The sequence below is a fragment of the Hippoglossus hippoglossus genome, chromosome 19 (assembly GCF_009819705.1).
Source record: "Hippoglossus hippoglossus isolate fHipHip1 chromosome 19, fHipHip1.pri, whole genome shotgun sequence".
NCBI lineage: Eukaryota > Metazoa > Chordata > Actinopteri > Pleuronectiformes > Pleuronectidae > Hippoglossus > Hippoglossus hippoglossus.
In genome coordinates this window covers 1,700,817-1,717,086 of record NC_047169.1, presented here as the reverse complement: position 1 = coordinate 1,717,086, position 16,270 = coordinate 1,700,817, and the positions used below count along the sequence as shown (strand labels likewise).

The window sequence follows — 16,270 nt, the reverse complement described above, 5'->3', positions numbered from 1 at the left end:
TGAAGAGACGTCTGATTAGATTTACCACCGAGGATGTGAGACCCTCCTCTGCACCGACTCATCGGAGTTCTACAGAAGACGGAGGAGCAGGAATATTTCTATTATTGGTCCAAATAAAAAGTCTTTCAGGGTTTTTTTTACCTCAACCTATGTAGTTATATATCTTATGTATATATTTTTTATTGAATTTATATTCCATCATTATTCACATTAAACACATCACTGAGCTCTGTTTTATTCTGACTGTTTTATTTCTTTATTATCTATGAGTTAAGTAGTTAAGTAGCACTTAAAATTAATAAATATAAATTTCCCAAATGTCGATTTAAACACATAAATATATAAATAAAATAGTGTATAGTTAGATTACATTAGTCACTAGAGATAATATTTTTAACTCATAAATAAATAAAATGTGACGATTTTTCATCCTCATTCAAATCAATGATGCTCTGTTAAATAAATACAACAACACAAACATCTTAGTAGAACAAAGTTTAAACAAAAAGCGTGAAGCACCGCCCGGGTGTCCACCAGAGGGACGTGAATCAAACACCCCTCACCTGAGCAGGAGACACTGATGGAAAACAAGATGGCCGCCGTCACCAGAGCACGTGGAACCCGTCAGAACCACAAAGTGTTTACAAACAGGTCCAAACATCTGAGGATCAAAGAGTCAGGAAGTGGAGACGCTGATTGTTTGTTTGTTTGTTTGTTATGGATGAAAGACGAACATCAAACAGGATGTTTACAGGTTTGTGTCTCTTGTTTATTCTGATGTTTGTGTTTCTGATGATTTAACATCTGAGTCGCTTCCTGTTCAGATTCAGATTCAGAGGAAGAGGATTTTATTTCACTTCAGATTCAATAATCTGATGATGTTTTATTGATTAATCGACTAAATGTGTCTTCACGTGCTCCTTTGAACTTCCTGTCATACAGTGAATTAACATGTTTTTTCCAACTGAATTCATTATTACAGCTATAATAATAATACTAATAATAATTTCTGAGGATGTGCTCAGAAAATGTAAAAACAGGGAGAATAGTATTTACATCAGAATCTTCTCACGGCCTGTTTCAGAGTAGTTGTATATTTTATTATCTGATTTTTCTATAATCGATGCTTTAATGAGTTAATTGAATAAACTGATGAATGTTTCTCAACAGGAACCTGAAGAAGAAGAAGAAGAACGTTCCTCTGCAGCGTCGCTCACTGAGAACACGTGGGAAACATGATGATTACTGTAAGTACATCGCACAAGTACGTGAAGTACGTACTCGACTACATACAAACACTGTGAGTGGGGATTTGTGTTTTTGTGTCGATGGTTGATTCCCTCATGTTTAATGAGGAATTAGACGCCTCAGCTCGGCTCCATCTTTTCTTTGTGACCTTCACGTAACGTACAATAAAAATGAAATAACATACAATGAATCATAGGCACATTTATGAATATTTTTATGTTCATGTATCTTTTGCTTTCCCTTTTAAAAAACTTTAAGAATACAAAACTTTAAACTAAACCTCGTTATTTCTCATTATTTCTGAAGCATCCAGTTCCTTGTTTTCTGTCGTCAGCTCTTATTGATCATAGTTTTTATATATAACGTGTGAAAGGAGCGAAACTCCTCCTGCGTCTCTTCCTTGTCTTTTCGAATCATCGTTTCTCAGACAGACGTCCGGCAGAAAAACCGTCCTCTCGCTGCTGAAGCTGATTAGAATCAGACGAGTGTTTACCTGACCCACTTCTTCAGCTTGATAATTCACACCCGGCCAAAGTTTGCGATTGCTGTGAGATCTAAAAATAGAGCGGCTCAATTAAAAAAGCCGAACCAGTGACAAACAGAAAGTGTTTGACGGCAGCGAAGCAGCAGCTCGAGCCGCTGTCGCTCCTTTCATCCTGAGCGAAGAACAAAGTGATGACGAGTTTAAAGCTTTTACGTCTTTGTGGTTCAGTTTGGATTCATGTTGTTTCAGCAGGAGATCAAGGCTTTTGTCAAACTAATTAAAACTATCAAGCTGTGACTTCACTGACACTACAGAACAAATCATCTTGGATTTTATCTGCCACATCTGTCCAGCTGTTTTACACATTTACTGTGAAACTAGAGGATGTAAACCCACGGATTCCTAAACTTCAGATCGTGTCTATCGTCCGACGCAGAGATTTCTCAATTATGCATGTTGTCATTTTCTGGTGTCGCTGATCACACGATGGGGAATAATTTTCGGATCATTAGCAGCTTTAGATTTATTGTTTGCAACGAAAAGTTGTTTTTTTAGACCATATTTGAGTTTTTGACCTTTTGACGGATCAGTGCCTGGAGATAAACTCCCAGCACCCCCCCCCCCCCCTCATCTCCACTCTCACGAGACGCTGCCTGATGCAACATGGCGGCTCCCTGCTGCACAAACAACTTTCCTCTCATCTTTTATAGAATTTGTGTTCACTCATAAACCGGTTCAGTTACATCTGGTTCACCAAGAAAAACACATCGACGACTGCTTCAGCTGAAAAACTGGAAAATACATGAGGACGTCAGGAAAACGAGTAAAACCAGCATCACTCCAGAAAACAAACGAGCTGCTCGGAGCTTCTCTCACAAAATGAAGAAGACTTGAAACTAGAGACTGAGACATAAACAACCAGTGGAGTCGCCCCCTGCTGGTCTGAGAGAGAATGCAGGTTTCAGGCACGTATGTTGCTTTAATGTATGTGGTGAACAGTTGAGGTGCCTCCTTCTTTATTCTTGCCCCTGAACCCTCAGAGAGTCCGTGCACGACTCTGTCTCTCGCTCCGACATCTGGCGACGTCCAGAAACGCCCCACGTTGTTTTTCCCGACGTTCCCTGCACCTGTCCTTCCCTCTGTGTCTGCTGCTAATTGCTGCGGCTCCGTGTGATGTTTGTGTACGAGGCTGAAACCGGAGCTGCCTCCTGATTCATTATTCAGCTCCTCTGACCAGACGCAGCTGCTGCCGCTGTCACCGGTCAGATGAATCCATGAATCTGTAATTATCCTGTCATCCTCGTCTCCAACGTTTCTTGCTCTGTATTTATTCCCTCCGTCTTTGTACTGTCTGTTTCTCGTCTTATTCTGTCAATCACTCGGCCCGTCGGCCCGTCCACTTGTCACCTGTCCTCGTCCTCTGGGCTGGACAGGGCTCTATGAAGTTATCCTCTCGTCTTTTTAAATATGGAGATCCACTCTTGATGAAGTTAAAATGTATGAAAACTGAATTTAAAGTTAAGAAGTGAACTTCCTGTTTCCTCTTCACCTCTTCACCTCTTTCCCCTCGTCTCTCTTCAGGGTCTCATAGTTTTCTGCTGAGCTGTGACTTGGTGTTTTAATTATCGGACCACCCACAGAAAGGGGCCGAGCAGGGAATAGACTCGTTCCAGACATATCAATTTAGCTTCTGTCCAAACACACGTGTCAATACAACAATGAGAAATGTGTGTAAACCTGTTGGTTCCCACGGAGTCGTTCTTCTGTCAGGTTTTTGAGTTTGTGATCATCCGAGTCTCGTTTTTTCTGAGACCGAGGTGCGAGCGTACGTCACTCTGATATTCTCCTGCTTCCACCTGTGGTACAGGACACGAGCGTGAGCAGCAGAGTGAGAGTAGCTGGAGGCCAAAGAGCAGAGACACTCAGCAGCTGCTCGCTCCGGGCCCCGAGTCCCATCTTTAATTTATCACAATGTTTTATTTAGCAGCCGGTAAGTTCAGGCCACGGAGAAACAAACACTGAGTGTTACTGTCCGGTTTGTTCTCTAAATGTTGAAGCTTCTTCTCTAACGTCGTGTTTCTGCAGCAGTCCCCCCCCCCCCCCCCCCCCCCCCTCTCTCTGTGGAGATTCTATTATCAGGTGTCATAGTGTGAATGATGTACAGGCCCAGTGACATTGAACACACACACACACACACACACACACACACACACACACACACACACACACACACAGTCTCATTAATTCAAGGACTTAATCTCAGGTTTCAATTACCAGCGGCCGCAAGTTCAAGATTTACTTTTGACAATATCCCAAGTTGCTGACAGATACAAACACACACACACACACACACAGAGACACACACAGACACACACAGAGACACACACAGAGACACACACACAGAGACACACACAGACACACACAGAGACACACACAGAGACACACACAGAGACACACACACAGAGACACACACAGACATCCTTATTAGGACTTTGCATTGACTTCCATTCATTGTTGACACTGGACAGCCAAAACCTCATCTTTAACCTCAACCATAGTTACTACTTGCCGAACCCTTACCTTAACCTCAACCCTTAACTTTAACCTAAACCTTAAAACATGTCCTCATCTTAAAATGTAATGATTAACGTTGAGGACTTGAGTTTTTAATTCATCTTCATAACGTGTGTGAGGAGATGTAGGTCCCCACAACACGAGTAAAACCTGAGCCACACACACTCAGAGAGGAGCTGCACTTGTACTTTTAGTTTTATCACATGTACAAAACGACTCGGATCACCATAACATGTGTTTGCGTTGCCGCACTTTTCCTGCTCGTGTTCATAATTCATCTCCGTCAGTTTGTCAGAGAAAACGTCTGCGTTCACTTTCTTCTTCTCTCCTCAGCTGCTCGGGGAGAAATATCAAACCCCTCTCTGAGAATCTGACACGCGCCTCGGTTAATTCCCACGGACGCTCGGAGCACGTGATCCACTTCCAACGCGTGGAGGCGACGGCGCCGAGATCAAGAGCGACGGGAATCGGTGGTGCAGGCCCTTTAAGAGAGACGGGGGAGGGTCCGCATCCATAAAACATGAGTTGATTCAGTGGTCGCTGGGAGACGTGGTGAGGAGCGCCTCTGCACTCAGACCCATCACTGTCGGAGCATCCCCCCCGTCCGGCCGCTCGCCTCACACACATGCTGACACAGCTCCGCCACGCGCCTCAGGACATGGACCCGCACAGAAGGGAGGGATAGAACCGGAGCCAGGGAGGACGGGGAGCGAGAAGACGAGGACAAGAAGAAGAAGAGGTTTACAGGGATAAAGAAGAAGAAGAAGATAAAAGAGAGGAAGAGACAGTGACCGGGTGCATCCAGGCGGAGAATGGGCAATTCCTCCTTCCCAGGCATGTCTCCTCTCTCTCCGTCCATTCTGTAGTTGCAGGTATTTCTAACTTGAGTGGCTTTCTGTGACGCGCTGGGGGATGCTGGGAAACTACCGCTGTTTACCTCCACCCCCCCCACCCCTCTCTCCTCCTCAGTGTGGTGCTGTCTGTGTTTGCCGCACTTCTCTGCCTGCATGATCCTTGCGAGACTGAATCAATACCACTTTCCACAGTTTACACTTCACGTCTCTGCTGCTCAGCACTTTTCACCTCCCTCTGCTGCAGGTGGTGATTTGTAGGATGTGGAACAGTTGAGTGGAAGCTTCGTCCAAGTTGTGTGTGTGTGTGTTTTGAGACGAAGCTCCAGGTTCGAGTCTCTGCCTCCTGTGTTAAGTTCTGCAGCTGGTTTGAAACCCATTAGAAATGCATTTCAGCTGCGACGGGACGCGGCGGCGGCGGCTGAGAGGAGTCGGGCAGCGGCTGTGCGCTGCCGTCGGCTGCTTCTGGCAGCGACGCTTGTTTACTGCCTGTGCGGAGGAGACTGTTGATGCTGTGGCGCTCGGAGGTCGACATCTGGGGCAGAGCCTGAAAGACGCTATTGATGGATTTTCATAGAGGGAGCGATTGGAAACTGTGGTGGAGACAACGCTGCCAGTTAGAAAGAGATTAGCTGGATGTGAACGCAGGGGTTTAAAAATACAGCTGAGGACGCTCGGCTGCAGAGACAAACTGATTTAATATCTGGTTCTTTCCTAATTTAATTCCAGAGTGGGCTCTTTCCGCTTCAGGGCAGGATTTCACGTTTAGATTTAGTGAAAATAATGCTCTCAGATTTTCTGTCTCACAGCTTCAGTTCTTCTTCTCACGCTGCGCAAAAACATCTTGGATTCATTTTTTTCTGCTCTTGCATTTTTTTGTGCATCAAAAAACTCAACCAATAGAAAGTCAGGTGTAGTGATGATGAAATAAATATTGCCCCGCCCCTCGTTGTGGGTGTGTTCGACATTTATTCACGATTTGGAATAAATCGTCTGCCCTACTGGCCGATCGTTGAATAGCAACAAACGGGAGCCATGGTTCTGCAGTTTTATATCATTTAAAATCATTATTTTATGTTTGTATGTCTGTTCTTTAATATGTTAATTTAGGTCATGTCAGGGATTCAAAAAAAAAAAAAAAATTCCAATTATTTTCCAATTATTGATCGTTAATGATGCCGAACATCGATTTGGCAGTTTTCTGTCCCCAAAACAATAAATCTTTAAACTTCACGATCACGCTGGAATAAAGAAAAGAAAAAAATAATTTACATCGTCCACATATTCACTGTAAGATTTTATTTTTCAAATACCGAAGCAGGGGAAATATTTCCTTATGTCCTTTCATAATTTTTTTTTTTTTTACACCTGCAGTTTCTATATTTAAATCCCAGTCACAGACGTGAGCATCTGTTTTTCTGGAGGGTGAATCCTCACCAGGAGTAAATAAATAAAATGTTCTCCCTGGTGCATGTGGGATTGTTCGCTGCCTCCTGAAGGCATCGACGTCCTGGAAACTCCAGCAGGTGTTTATTTTTAAAAGCCCCTGATTCAGCCCTTTATAGAAAAAAGAAACACCTGGAGGCGCTAGAGAGCATTTGGCAACAAAAAATTTATTCAGGAAGCGATTTATCTCCGACAGCGATGTGCTTTTAATTCTGCGGAGCGGGGGGGCAGATTAAAGCTACAGGCGTGAACAGCAGTTCAGAGTTTTATAGATCAGATGGTCGAGGTCGTCTGAAAACAACAGTGTGAATAAGAAATGATTTAGTTTAATAAGATGAGTCACTGACTTGTAGGTGAACATGAACAAATGTTTAATATGAGACTTGTTCAGGTCGTCATCGACTAATTCAACTAATTAAAGCGACTGATTGATCATAAATCAGGATGTTAACCACCAGGGGGCGACTCCACTGGTAGTTTCTATAGAAGTCTATGAGAAAGTGACTCAACTTCTCACTTCATAACGTCAGGAAACATTTTCCTCAGGAGTTTATGTCTCATCTCGAGTTTCTTGTGATGTTCAGTTTGTACATCATGGTTCCACTGGGGCATGGAGAGGGTTTGATTGACAGGTGTAGGTGGGCGTGTCCTCAAGCTCTCAGCCAGGCTCCACCTTGTTACGTTAAAATCTTAATTTAGGTCATGTCGGATTCTATTTTTCTATTTTTAACCAGTGTTGGAGACTCTGAGGATTCTGGGAAATATTCCCAGTGTTGTCAGGTATTGTTGAACGTTCATTATCATTTAAAAGCAGCTGCTTCGCCTCCCGTCGTTCAGATGGAATGATGACACGTAAGATGGAGGTTTAATCAGAAATGATTTACATCTGAACCTCGTCGTCTTCCTGCGACACTCGAACGTGTCGGAGGAAGACGACTGTCGAGCTCTTGAACGCGGCGGGAGACGGATTGTTAAAGAAAACACCAGCTATCTTTAAAACTCACCGGATGCGAGGGCCTGTCACATCCTGCACGCCGTCTCGCTCGGAAATCGCTGAGAGGATTAAACCTGAACTGAGCGTTTTTGTAAAAACGTCCTTGAACATATCCAAACTTATCCCTTTGTGCTGCATGACTGTGTGAGTCATGTCACCTCAATGACACGCCGGAGCCCTCCCCGGCTCCCCAGGGGGCGGGTGGGTGGCGGCGGCGGTGATGGCGGTGGTGTGTAGCAGATCAAGCTTGTTGGAATCACAAGCGACTGGGGAGCGAAGGAGAAGCAGAAGAGACGGGGTAGACGATCTGTCAGGGAGCCGAGCTGCGTTTTCCCACGTCAGCCTGATCAAACTTGTTGACATCTGGAAGGAGATGGAAGAGGGAGGGAGAGGAAGTGAGGGAGAGGAAGAGAGGAAGTGAGGGAGAGGAAGAGAGGAAGAGAGAGGGAGGAGGAAGTGAGGGAGAGGAAGAGAGGAAGAGAGAGGGAGGAGGAAGCAGCAGAGGGCGTGAACATCACAGGGCTGATTGATGCGTTGCCTCGGAGCCGCCAGGTGAGGCTGAGCCGACTCGGGGGCGACCGCTCCCACCTGAGCTGCTGCTCCTCAGACTCTCATCTTTTGCTCTTTGACGTCTTTTTATGAAGCAAAACCACATTTTCAAGAAATTTGGTTCCGGGCTGTGAAAGTAACAAAGCTGAGTTCAGCCTGTGACACCGTGAGGTTGTTAACGTGATGAAGCTTTAACTGACAGACGAGTCGTCGCTACAACATTTATCACGAGCGTCTCTGACACATGAATATAAATGAAGCTGCTGACGGATTCAGCTTCTGCAGCTGCAGGAAGTTGATCAGCAAGTGAAATATAAAAACTGAATGAGCGGTCATGACTGACTTGATTCTTCCTATTTACATGTTTCTGGTAAAAACAGGAAGTTATGGAGAATCTGTTAAAGTCTGGTTCAGATGTGGTTCAGGGGGCAGATCTAACATTTTGTATTTCTCTCTAACATTGTGAGTTTTATGTCGACATTTTGAAAATAATTCATTGAAAATCAGGCACATTTATTTATGATGACATTTTAATTTGATATAGAGACGAGGTGACAGGTCATGATTGACAGCTGAGGCTGACTCACAATGGGTTGCAGTGGCACCTTGATACCGTGGCTCCACGTTCCCTGATGAAGACTCTTCTTCTGGCTTCATTCCTGGACAGTGGAGACGCGTCGTCCATCTTTATGTGCAGATTACGGTTGGGACACAGTGATCGTGTCCATCAAGTGCAGCAGAGGCTCTTTCTCTGAGATTCAGCTTCTATTCAAGCTTCAGTCGCTGCAGATACGACTCTGATGTGATGATGCAGAAGCTTCATTGATTATGAAATGAGCTTTATAGTTGTTTTTATCATTGGACGATATTGTCGTGGAAAAAGAGAAAAGCTCTCGGCCTCGTTGTTGATTCTCGGCGTCGTCTCCTCAGACTCTGTAAAGTTTGACCCTGGAACATCTTCTCAGTTTGTCTGCACATGTCACCTGATTTATTTATCCTCCGTCTGTGGAGCAGAGGAACACGATGTGTGAGCAACGCTGATCAGGGGAGTCGCGCTCACTTCCTTCTTCACACACACACACACACACACACACACACACACACACACACACACACACACTCCTGTTCTTGTGGGTTGTGATTAGTTTAAAAAAACATGGAGTATCTCCTCACGTTGTTGTTTCCGTCTCTATCGTCCTCGTGACCTGACTTGAGCTGCTGTGGCGTCTGACGTCCTCACGGGAACAGTCGACGGACACGTGTGATTAAAAGTCTTCAGCTCGTTTTGCTGCACTTTCTGTTCTGCTCGTTCATCTTTTATCATAAAACACTTATTTCATCTGGCAAATTCAAACCCTGACAAACGCTGACGATGCAGATGCTGATCATTATTTGTAGGAGACAGATTTATCGACCAAATAATCGTGAAGATGTCGACTTATACCTGAACTCACAAGGCCCGTAAACAAAAATGTCGTCACACGTTTCAGTAAAAGTTTTTCTCCACTGGGCGGCTGTAACTCAGGGGGTAGAGCGGGTCGTCCACTAACCACAACGACGGTGGTTCGAGCCCATGGCACCGAAGTGTCCTTGGGCAAGACAAACACAACAAACGGAATCAGACAGGCAGGGGTGAAAACGTAACCTCCATGTTGGTAATAAGGGTTAAATGTTCATTGAAGTTCTTATTAAATGCTTGTTTTCTATTAGATGCAAAAAATAAAACCTATCGACATTAATTATCTGTTTTAATCTGCTCTGTGAACATCGACCACTGACAAACCACATCAGTTCATCATTCTCACTCTAGTATCTGTTGGTTATTGTTTGAAACGACTGCCGTTACTCCAGAGTTGTGTAACTTCACAGACACGTCCTGTCTGTACGAAGACAGACGACGTGTGATCAGCTCGGAGAGAACGAGGTGAAAAAGACATAAAAAAAACCCAGATCTGACGTTAAAAAGCAGGAGAAGCAGCTTTTATGTTTGTGTCATCAGAGTTTTAGTTTTGCTGCCTCCAGACGCTCGACACAAAGCACAAGAAAAATGGGGGAATAAAGCCGAGAGGAGCCGCCGCCTGCTTTTCTCTAATAAATCAGCTTAATTACAAACTGCGTCACGTTGGGTTTTTCCTCGGTCGCAGTCGTTCCCATTTTTCTCCTCCGACTGACAGTTTGTGGCCATAAAGAGCAGGTACCAGACGACACCCCCTCCCACACCACTTCTACTTATTCAGCCTGACTTCACTTATCATTGACCAATAGAAACATAATAGATCAGTGCAGTACACGACCCTGAGCTGTAGGAGAGGGCGTGGACGTGGGCGTGGGCGTGGACGTGGGCGTGGGCGTGGACGTGACGCTGGCAGAGGAATCACTTTCACATTATCTGGACTGTGTTTGTCCGTCATGTTCTAATTTGTCCTGCCACAGTTTCATAATCAATCAAAATAATTGTCACCCTCCTCATAAAACCATATTTAACTATTGAGCTCTGTGCTGTACTGCACTACGGTCCGTCACGTTTTTCTCGTCCACGCAGACGTCTTCAGCTGCAGTTGTGGCATCAACGCACTTTTCTCTCTCGTAGAAGTCGTCTTTCACGTTTTAGTCCGTGGATCGGTCTTGGAATCTGAAACCTTCGTGCACGTGCACCCCCGACACTGCCATAGATTGAATAAAATAAAGTTAAGATGGATAAAAGCAACAAATGAAAAAAGTTCTAAATCAATTATAAGAAAGTAAAAGGTCAATTAAGTTGAATATAGTAAAGTACGTGGAAAAATAAAGTAACAAAATAGTAAAAAACAAACTAACATTATAAAACACGACATACTAGCCAGACTAAATACGTTTTTATTTAAATTTACACTTTAAAATATCAACATTTTCCGTGAAGGTTGTTCCAGCGAATGTTCTGCTTCTGCTTTGTGATCAGTCGAGGTCGTCGGACAGAGGTCGACGGGAATCGACCAGTGAACCGAGTCTGGAGCCAGAACCTGATGAACGTGTTGCTTTAGCCTGAAGCTTCAGTAAATGAATAAAGAGTCAAAGTGGTGAGACGTGACGAAGGTAACTCGGTGAATCATCTCCCTACGTTTGCACTTAAAGTCCATTATCGATCATTAATAATCCACTAAAAGGCTCCGGTGACTTTTAGACACCGATGATGATGATTCAACATCGATTAAACTATTAAACTGTCAAATATTAACCAGAAACCTGTTTTATTTCCAAAAACCATAAAACCAGGCTGTAAATAAAGATGGTCGACATGACAGTGAAGCCAAATCTACAGAATTATCCCCTGGTGGCTGTTTGCAGTATAGGTCTCTGCCATGTTAGCAGATGGGACGTGGACCAACTGATTGTGCATCACGCCCCCTGGTGGCAGAGTGGACAGTAACCAGCAGTTCAGAGGACGTCAGCCGATGAATGAGACGATGTCCGTCCTTGTCTGCCGGTCGTTAACTGTCAGAATTTACAGTCACAGGGAAGTTAAGATTGCAGCTCTCTGATTGGATGCAGGACGAGTCATTAAACCGTGGATTTGGATGTAAAATATGATGATGTTGTTTTTTATAACCAGAGATAAATGAAGAGTTCCCACAGGGACACAGGATTCAACCTGAAACATAGATGTTTCCTGACACTGGCCCTTTAAGGTTAAGTTCTCCTCCGTCTGCTCATTATTATTCTCTCTGACATCTGACGACTCTGGACACGTTGGACTGGTCCCAAAAATCATATTTCATTTGGCTGCAGGGTTTTTAGAAAAACTCAACACAAACTGGGTCACAAAGCTCAACTCGCTTTAATGTCTGAAGTCGATTCCACTCAGAAATCTCCTCGTCCACGACTATTAACTCAACTAATTTAAGCAAATATAAGAAAATACAAGAGCTAAAAGCCCCGAGTGGTGTCTCAGCTGCTGATATACGAGTCAGGTTTCAGACCTTTTCACCATAATGAATGAAATTTAAGATCTTTTGATATGAAGGAATATCAGAGTCGGAATTACTGACACTTCAGGAGAAGTAGCTGAGGAGAGAATATCCACGTCTCAAACTTCATATATTTCCGTCTCATCCGGCTCTAAAGACAGAAGCCTGTGATCTTAAATGTGTGTATTCACGCATTTGTTGGTCTAAACATTAATATAATCATGACTCACTTTGTAGTATTTCAATATATTTAAGACATTTAAGACCTAAAATCAGATTCCGATTATTTAATATGAGCAGGAATCTTGTTAAATGTGGAATATGTGAAACCGTGTCTGGCGTCTGCAGCTCAATCAGATCTCTCTCTGATGAATCTGCAGACGTGATGGATTTGTCGTCACCGTGACGACACAGAGACACAAAGGCCGCCGCTCTGCTCCGTCACCGAGGTTTGACCTGCGACAGGAAGCTGAGGTGTGACCGTGATGCCGCCTGATCGTCTGCTCTCTGTCGCTCAGATAGAAATCTACTTCATCAAGGACAAAACGAAAGGAAGAAAAACCTGCAGATGAATATCTGCGATTCAGTCTTTCAGGGAAAGTTGTCAAATTTAGTCTGAGTCTGTTTCCCTGTGCACGAGAAATCCCAGGATGAGTGACGGCAGCAGGGAAACCTTGAAGTAACCTCGCTCGCACTCAAAATCCACATCCCCATGGCCATGTCTCCCCTAGGGCGTCTGAAGAGCTCACACACAGGACTCTGAGCTCCATGCTTTCATGCACCATGAAAAAAACCAGCACACCAGTTAAAACGTGCTGGAACATGTGTGTTTTTATACTGGGAACGACGAGCTGAAACTTCAACAAACAACTGGGAACCACGAAGCAGCTTCAGAGGAAACTTTAAAGTTCAGGAGGGAATTCTGTTTTCTGTCGAGAGGAAAAACTATTTGATGAATTCACTGTGGAGAAGAGATGGTTTCAGCAGCGTCAGTTTAAAAAAAGATAATAATCTCTTTATTCCAGACCAGTAAACTGAGAGAAGAGTCTATTAAAGGTTGATAGACTTTAACTCATTTTGACCTTATAAAAGAGAAAGCTCGGGTCCAACCAATAACATGAAACCGGCTCATTACAGTTAGTTCCCAGTGAGTCGGTGAGTCGGTGAGTCAGTGACCTGTCGGCTAAACAGGATGAAGCCTCTTTACTGTTATCAGCTTCACACGAGTCAAAGTCCGACATCGCACAGATCTAACGTTTCCCTGACGAGGCGTCAAACGACATTTTACACGTCAAAGTCAGTTCACTCGTCACGGGGGGGTTCTGCTCAGTCGTGTCACCTCGATCGTGGAGGTTTGTAAGGAAAAGGAGAAGTGAAATGCATTATGGGAAATGTAAGGACAGGATTCAATCTCGACAAACACTAGGGTCACTTTTTAGTTTGTTTCCTGTCTCATTCACTAACATGGAGGAGGCAGGGTTTATGACCTATACTGCAGCCAACCACCAGGGGGTGATAAAGATGATTTGGCTTCACTTGTGGAGCTGTCGCGTCGTCCATCTTTGAATAAAGTGACACATGACTGGTGCAACACGTTTTTGTGTGCTCCTCCCTAAGTGACCTGGGTAGACACAACAACCTGTAAACTTAGTTCCTACCTTTTAACAGAAACATGAGTTTTCGTGACTTTAAACCTTCCCCTGGTTTTCTGTCGTTTGGGAAAATGTTTCATTTCTCTTATTGTATAATTAGAAAATGTGTTTTTATACATAAAACAGACTTTCTGAGGTTTAGAATGTGTGTGTCTAAGCAGGCGTCTGCTTGTTAACGGTGTTTTTATGAGCTGAGCGTGTGTGAGCTTCGGCTACGTGACGGCCTCCGTCTCCTGCTCTTTGTTATCTCTTAAGCTGCCGTGACAGCTCCGACACGTGTCCTCTGGAAGCAAACGCAACAAACGCCGCGTTGACGAGTAAATTGCGACGTTTTAACAAGCTGCTCATTTGCTGATTATACAGAATGGTCCTTCAGAAACCCAGATCGCTCTCAAATGAAAAGCCTGCGTTCACTGGGATAATGGTCTATCTGAAACGAGGAGCGAGACGAGGAGGTGGAAATTATTTCATTATTGTAGCGGAGCTGCGTGACATAGAAGAAAAGTTTCATGAAGAACTTCTTTCATTAAAAGCTGATAAAGATGCAGCGTCTTCAGAAAGTCTCCAGACCTCTTTATCGGGGGTTTCATTATAAAAGGATCACATGGCCGCTCATCGCCATGTGGATCCTGATCAGATCCTCTTAGACTCAGTCTGGATGGGAAACATCTGTTAACATCTGTCTTCAGGTCCGTCCCCAGATGTTCTAGCTGGTCTCAGACTTCAGCCACTCGTGTGTTATCTTGCTCATGCACCTTGTGTCGTTGTCTGAGGTCACGTAAACTGTGGAGCAGGTTTTCTTCAAGCACCTTTATCTGGTGGCCTTCATCCTTCCATCAATTCACTGTTGTCTTCTCCTCATCCCCTTTAAATTCTGTGTTTATGTACAAACTGCAACCGCTCTGTCGTGTTCAGTGTGGTCACATCATGGCTGCGTTTACACCTGCACACACGTGGTCGAGCTCTGACTGCGATCCGATTACCCAAAATGCATTGTAATGGACTTGTAATGTGGTGATTATTAGTTGAAGTATGAATGTTGCACGTCACATGATCACAATCAATAGCCGCAGTCGTGGCGTTTTCACCTTTTTGGACCTTCTGAGTTGCTCTGGAGTGAAATCTGTTCAACGTGTAGCACAGATTTGTGCGTCTGCTTATTTTTAAATCACTGAGTGTTTGTGACGGTCGTGTTTTTGTTGTCGAGAGAAGAAGACGCAGATTTAAGAGGATGACAGAGAAAAGACGCCCGAAAGCAAAACAAGATTTAATCGGCAAACAGTTTTTTTTTTATTTATGGTCAGACTTTTCTGTCTCTTTCTGGCTTGTCTCACACACACACACACACGCACACACGCACACGCACGCACACACACACACACACACACGCACACACGCACACGGCCGTCGTCTCTGTGCAGCTCTCGCTTTCCTCAGCAGCCTTGGAGAATGATTTCATTGGGATGACAAGTGTGCCTCTCCCTCCATATTTCTGCCACCCGGGCTCCTCGCCTGCAATAACACAGGGCTCCTTTTATTTGGTACCTCTCCCTCCGTCTATCTCGGTCGACCCGATCAGATTCTGGCTGTGCTGGAAGTATCACAACATCTCTAATGCTTCCTCTCCTTCCCCTTCCCCTCATCTCTCTCTGTCCACTAAGCAGAAAATGGGTCCAGGCGCCATCGTGGGCTATTATCTGTTTCAGCTATCTATCTTGATAATTGACTAGTGGGGGTAAATATGACGGTGGTCGGTGTGACGCTAATACATTCTGCCAATTTGACACGCTCATAATCCGCCGGCCTCGCGTCTCCCCCCCGCAGCCATCACGGGGAGACGAGGGGTTCGACGTGCCGGAGCGCTGTTGCATCATGGATACACACAGCCAGGGCCTGGGCGCGTGGGTGGGGAGGAACACACTCCATCTAAATTAGGAATCGGCGGCGTCTTGAGTGGAAGAGGAGGAAATTCTTCCTCGCGTTACGGAAAAGGACACATGCAGATGGATGTGTAAATCCAGCCGGAGGAAACTAACTGAACATCATCGGTTCTCTCTGCTGCTGCCGACCGTAGACGATGAACTGAGAATCCAGGGTAGAAATGATTCTACCTACAAACACATTCTGTCTCTGGAAAGAGTCGCAAATGAAACCGAGCCGAAGCCCAGACCCCCTCGAAACTGAAAGGTCTGAAAGTCTGAAAGTGTTTAATGTCGGTGTCGACCTCCTGTTGCTGCAAGGCTCCCAATCACAAGACACAAGTTCAATCCGACAACTTCGATAAAACCAAGTGTTTGAGACAGAGGCTGAAAAGAGGAGCGGCAGCAACAGTCAGTCTGAGCAAAAACATCCACAATTCTCAAGTTGCATCTTTGCTTCTGTGCTGATTGTCTCTTTTTAAATAGTTGTACAGTGACTCTGGGTTTCACGCGTCTGCAGACGTCCTCTCTGAACTCTTTCATCACAGTAAATACCCTTTACGTTTTGGACTGTTACTCACAGGAAGTGAATCTGAAGATGTCGCCTCG

General features: G+C 44.6%; 1 protein-coding gene across 10 annotated transcripts in view; it reads left to right on the top strand.

Moving 5' to 3' along the window:
* The first annotated feature begins 1,227 nt into the window (after positions 1-1,227).
* Positions 1,228-16,270, top strand: part of LOC117752532 (SRC kinase signaling inhibitor 1-like) — a 69,387-nt gene continuing 54,344 nt past the window's right edge. For 4 of the 10 annotated variants that reach the window (XM_034569911.1, XM_034569914.1, XM_034569915.1 and 1 more), the window contains exon 1: positions 4,887-5,140. In XM_034569911.1, coding sequence (XP_034425802.1) covers positions 5,119-5,140 — 22 coding nt within the window. In that variant the 5' untranslated portion in view covers positions 4,887-5,118. Of the gene's footprint in view, positions 1,248-4,886; positions 5,179-9,149; positions 9,174-16,270 lie in introns of those variants that run through there. The other 6 variants (XM_034569913.1, XM_034569921.1, XM_034569919.1 and 3 more) reach the window with 4 other exon arrangements.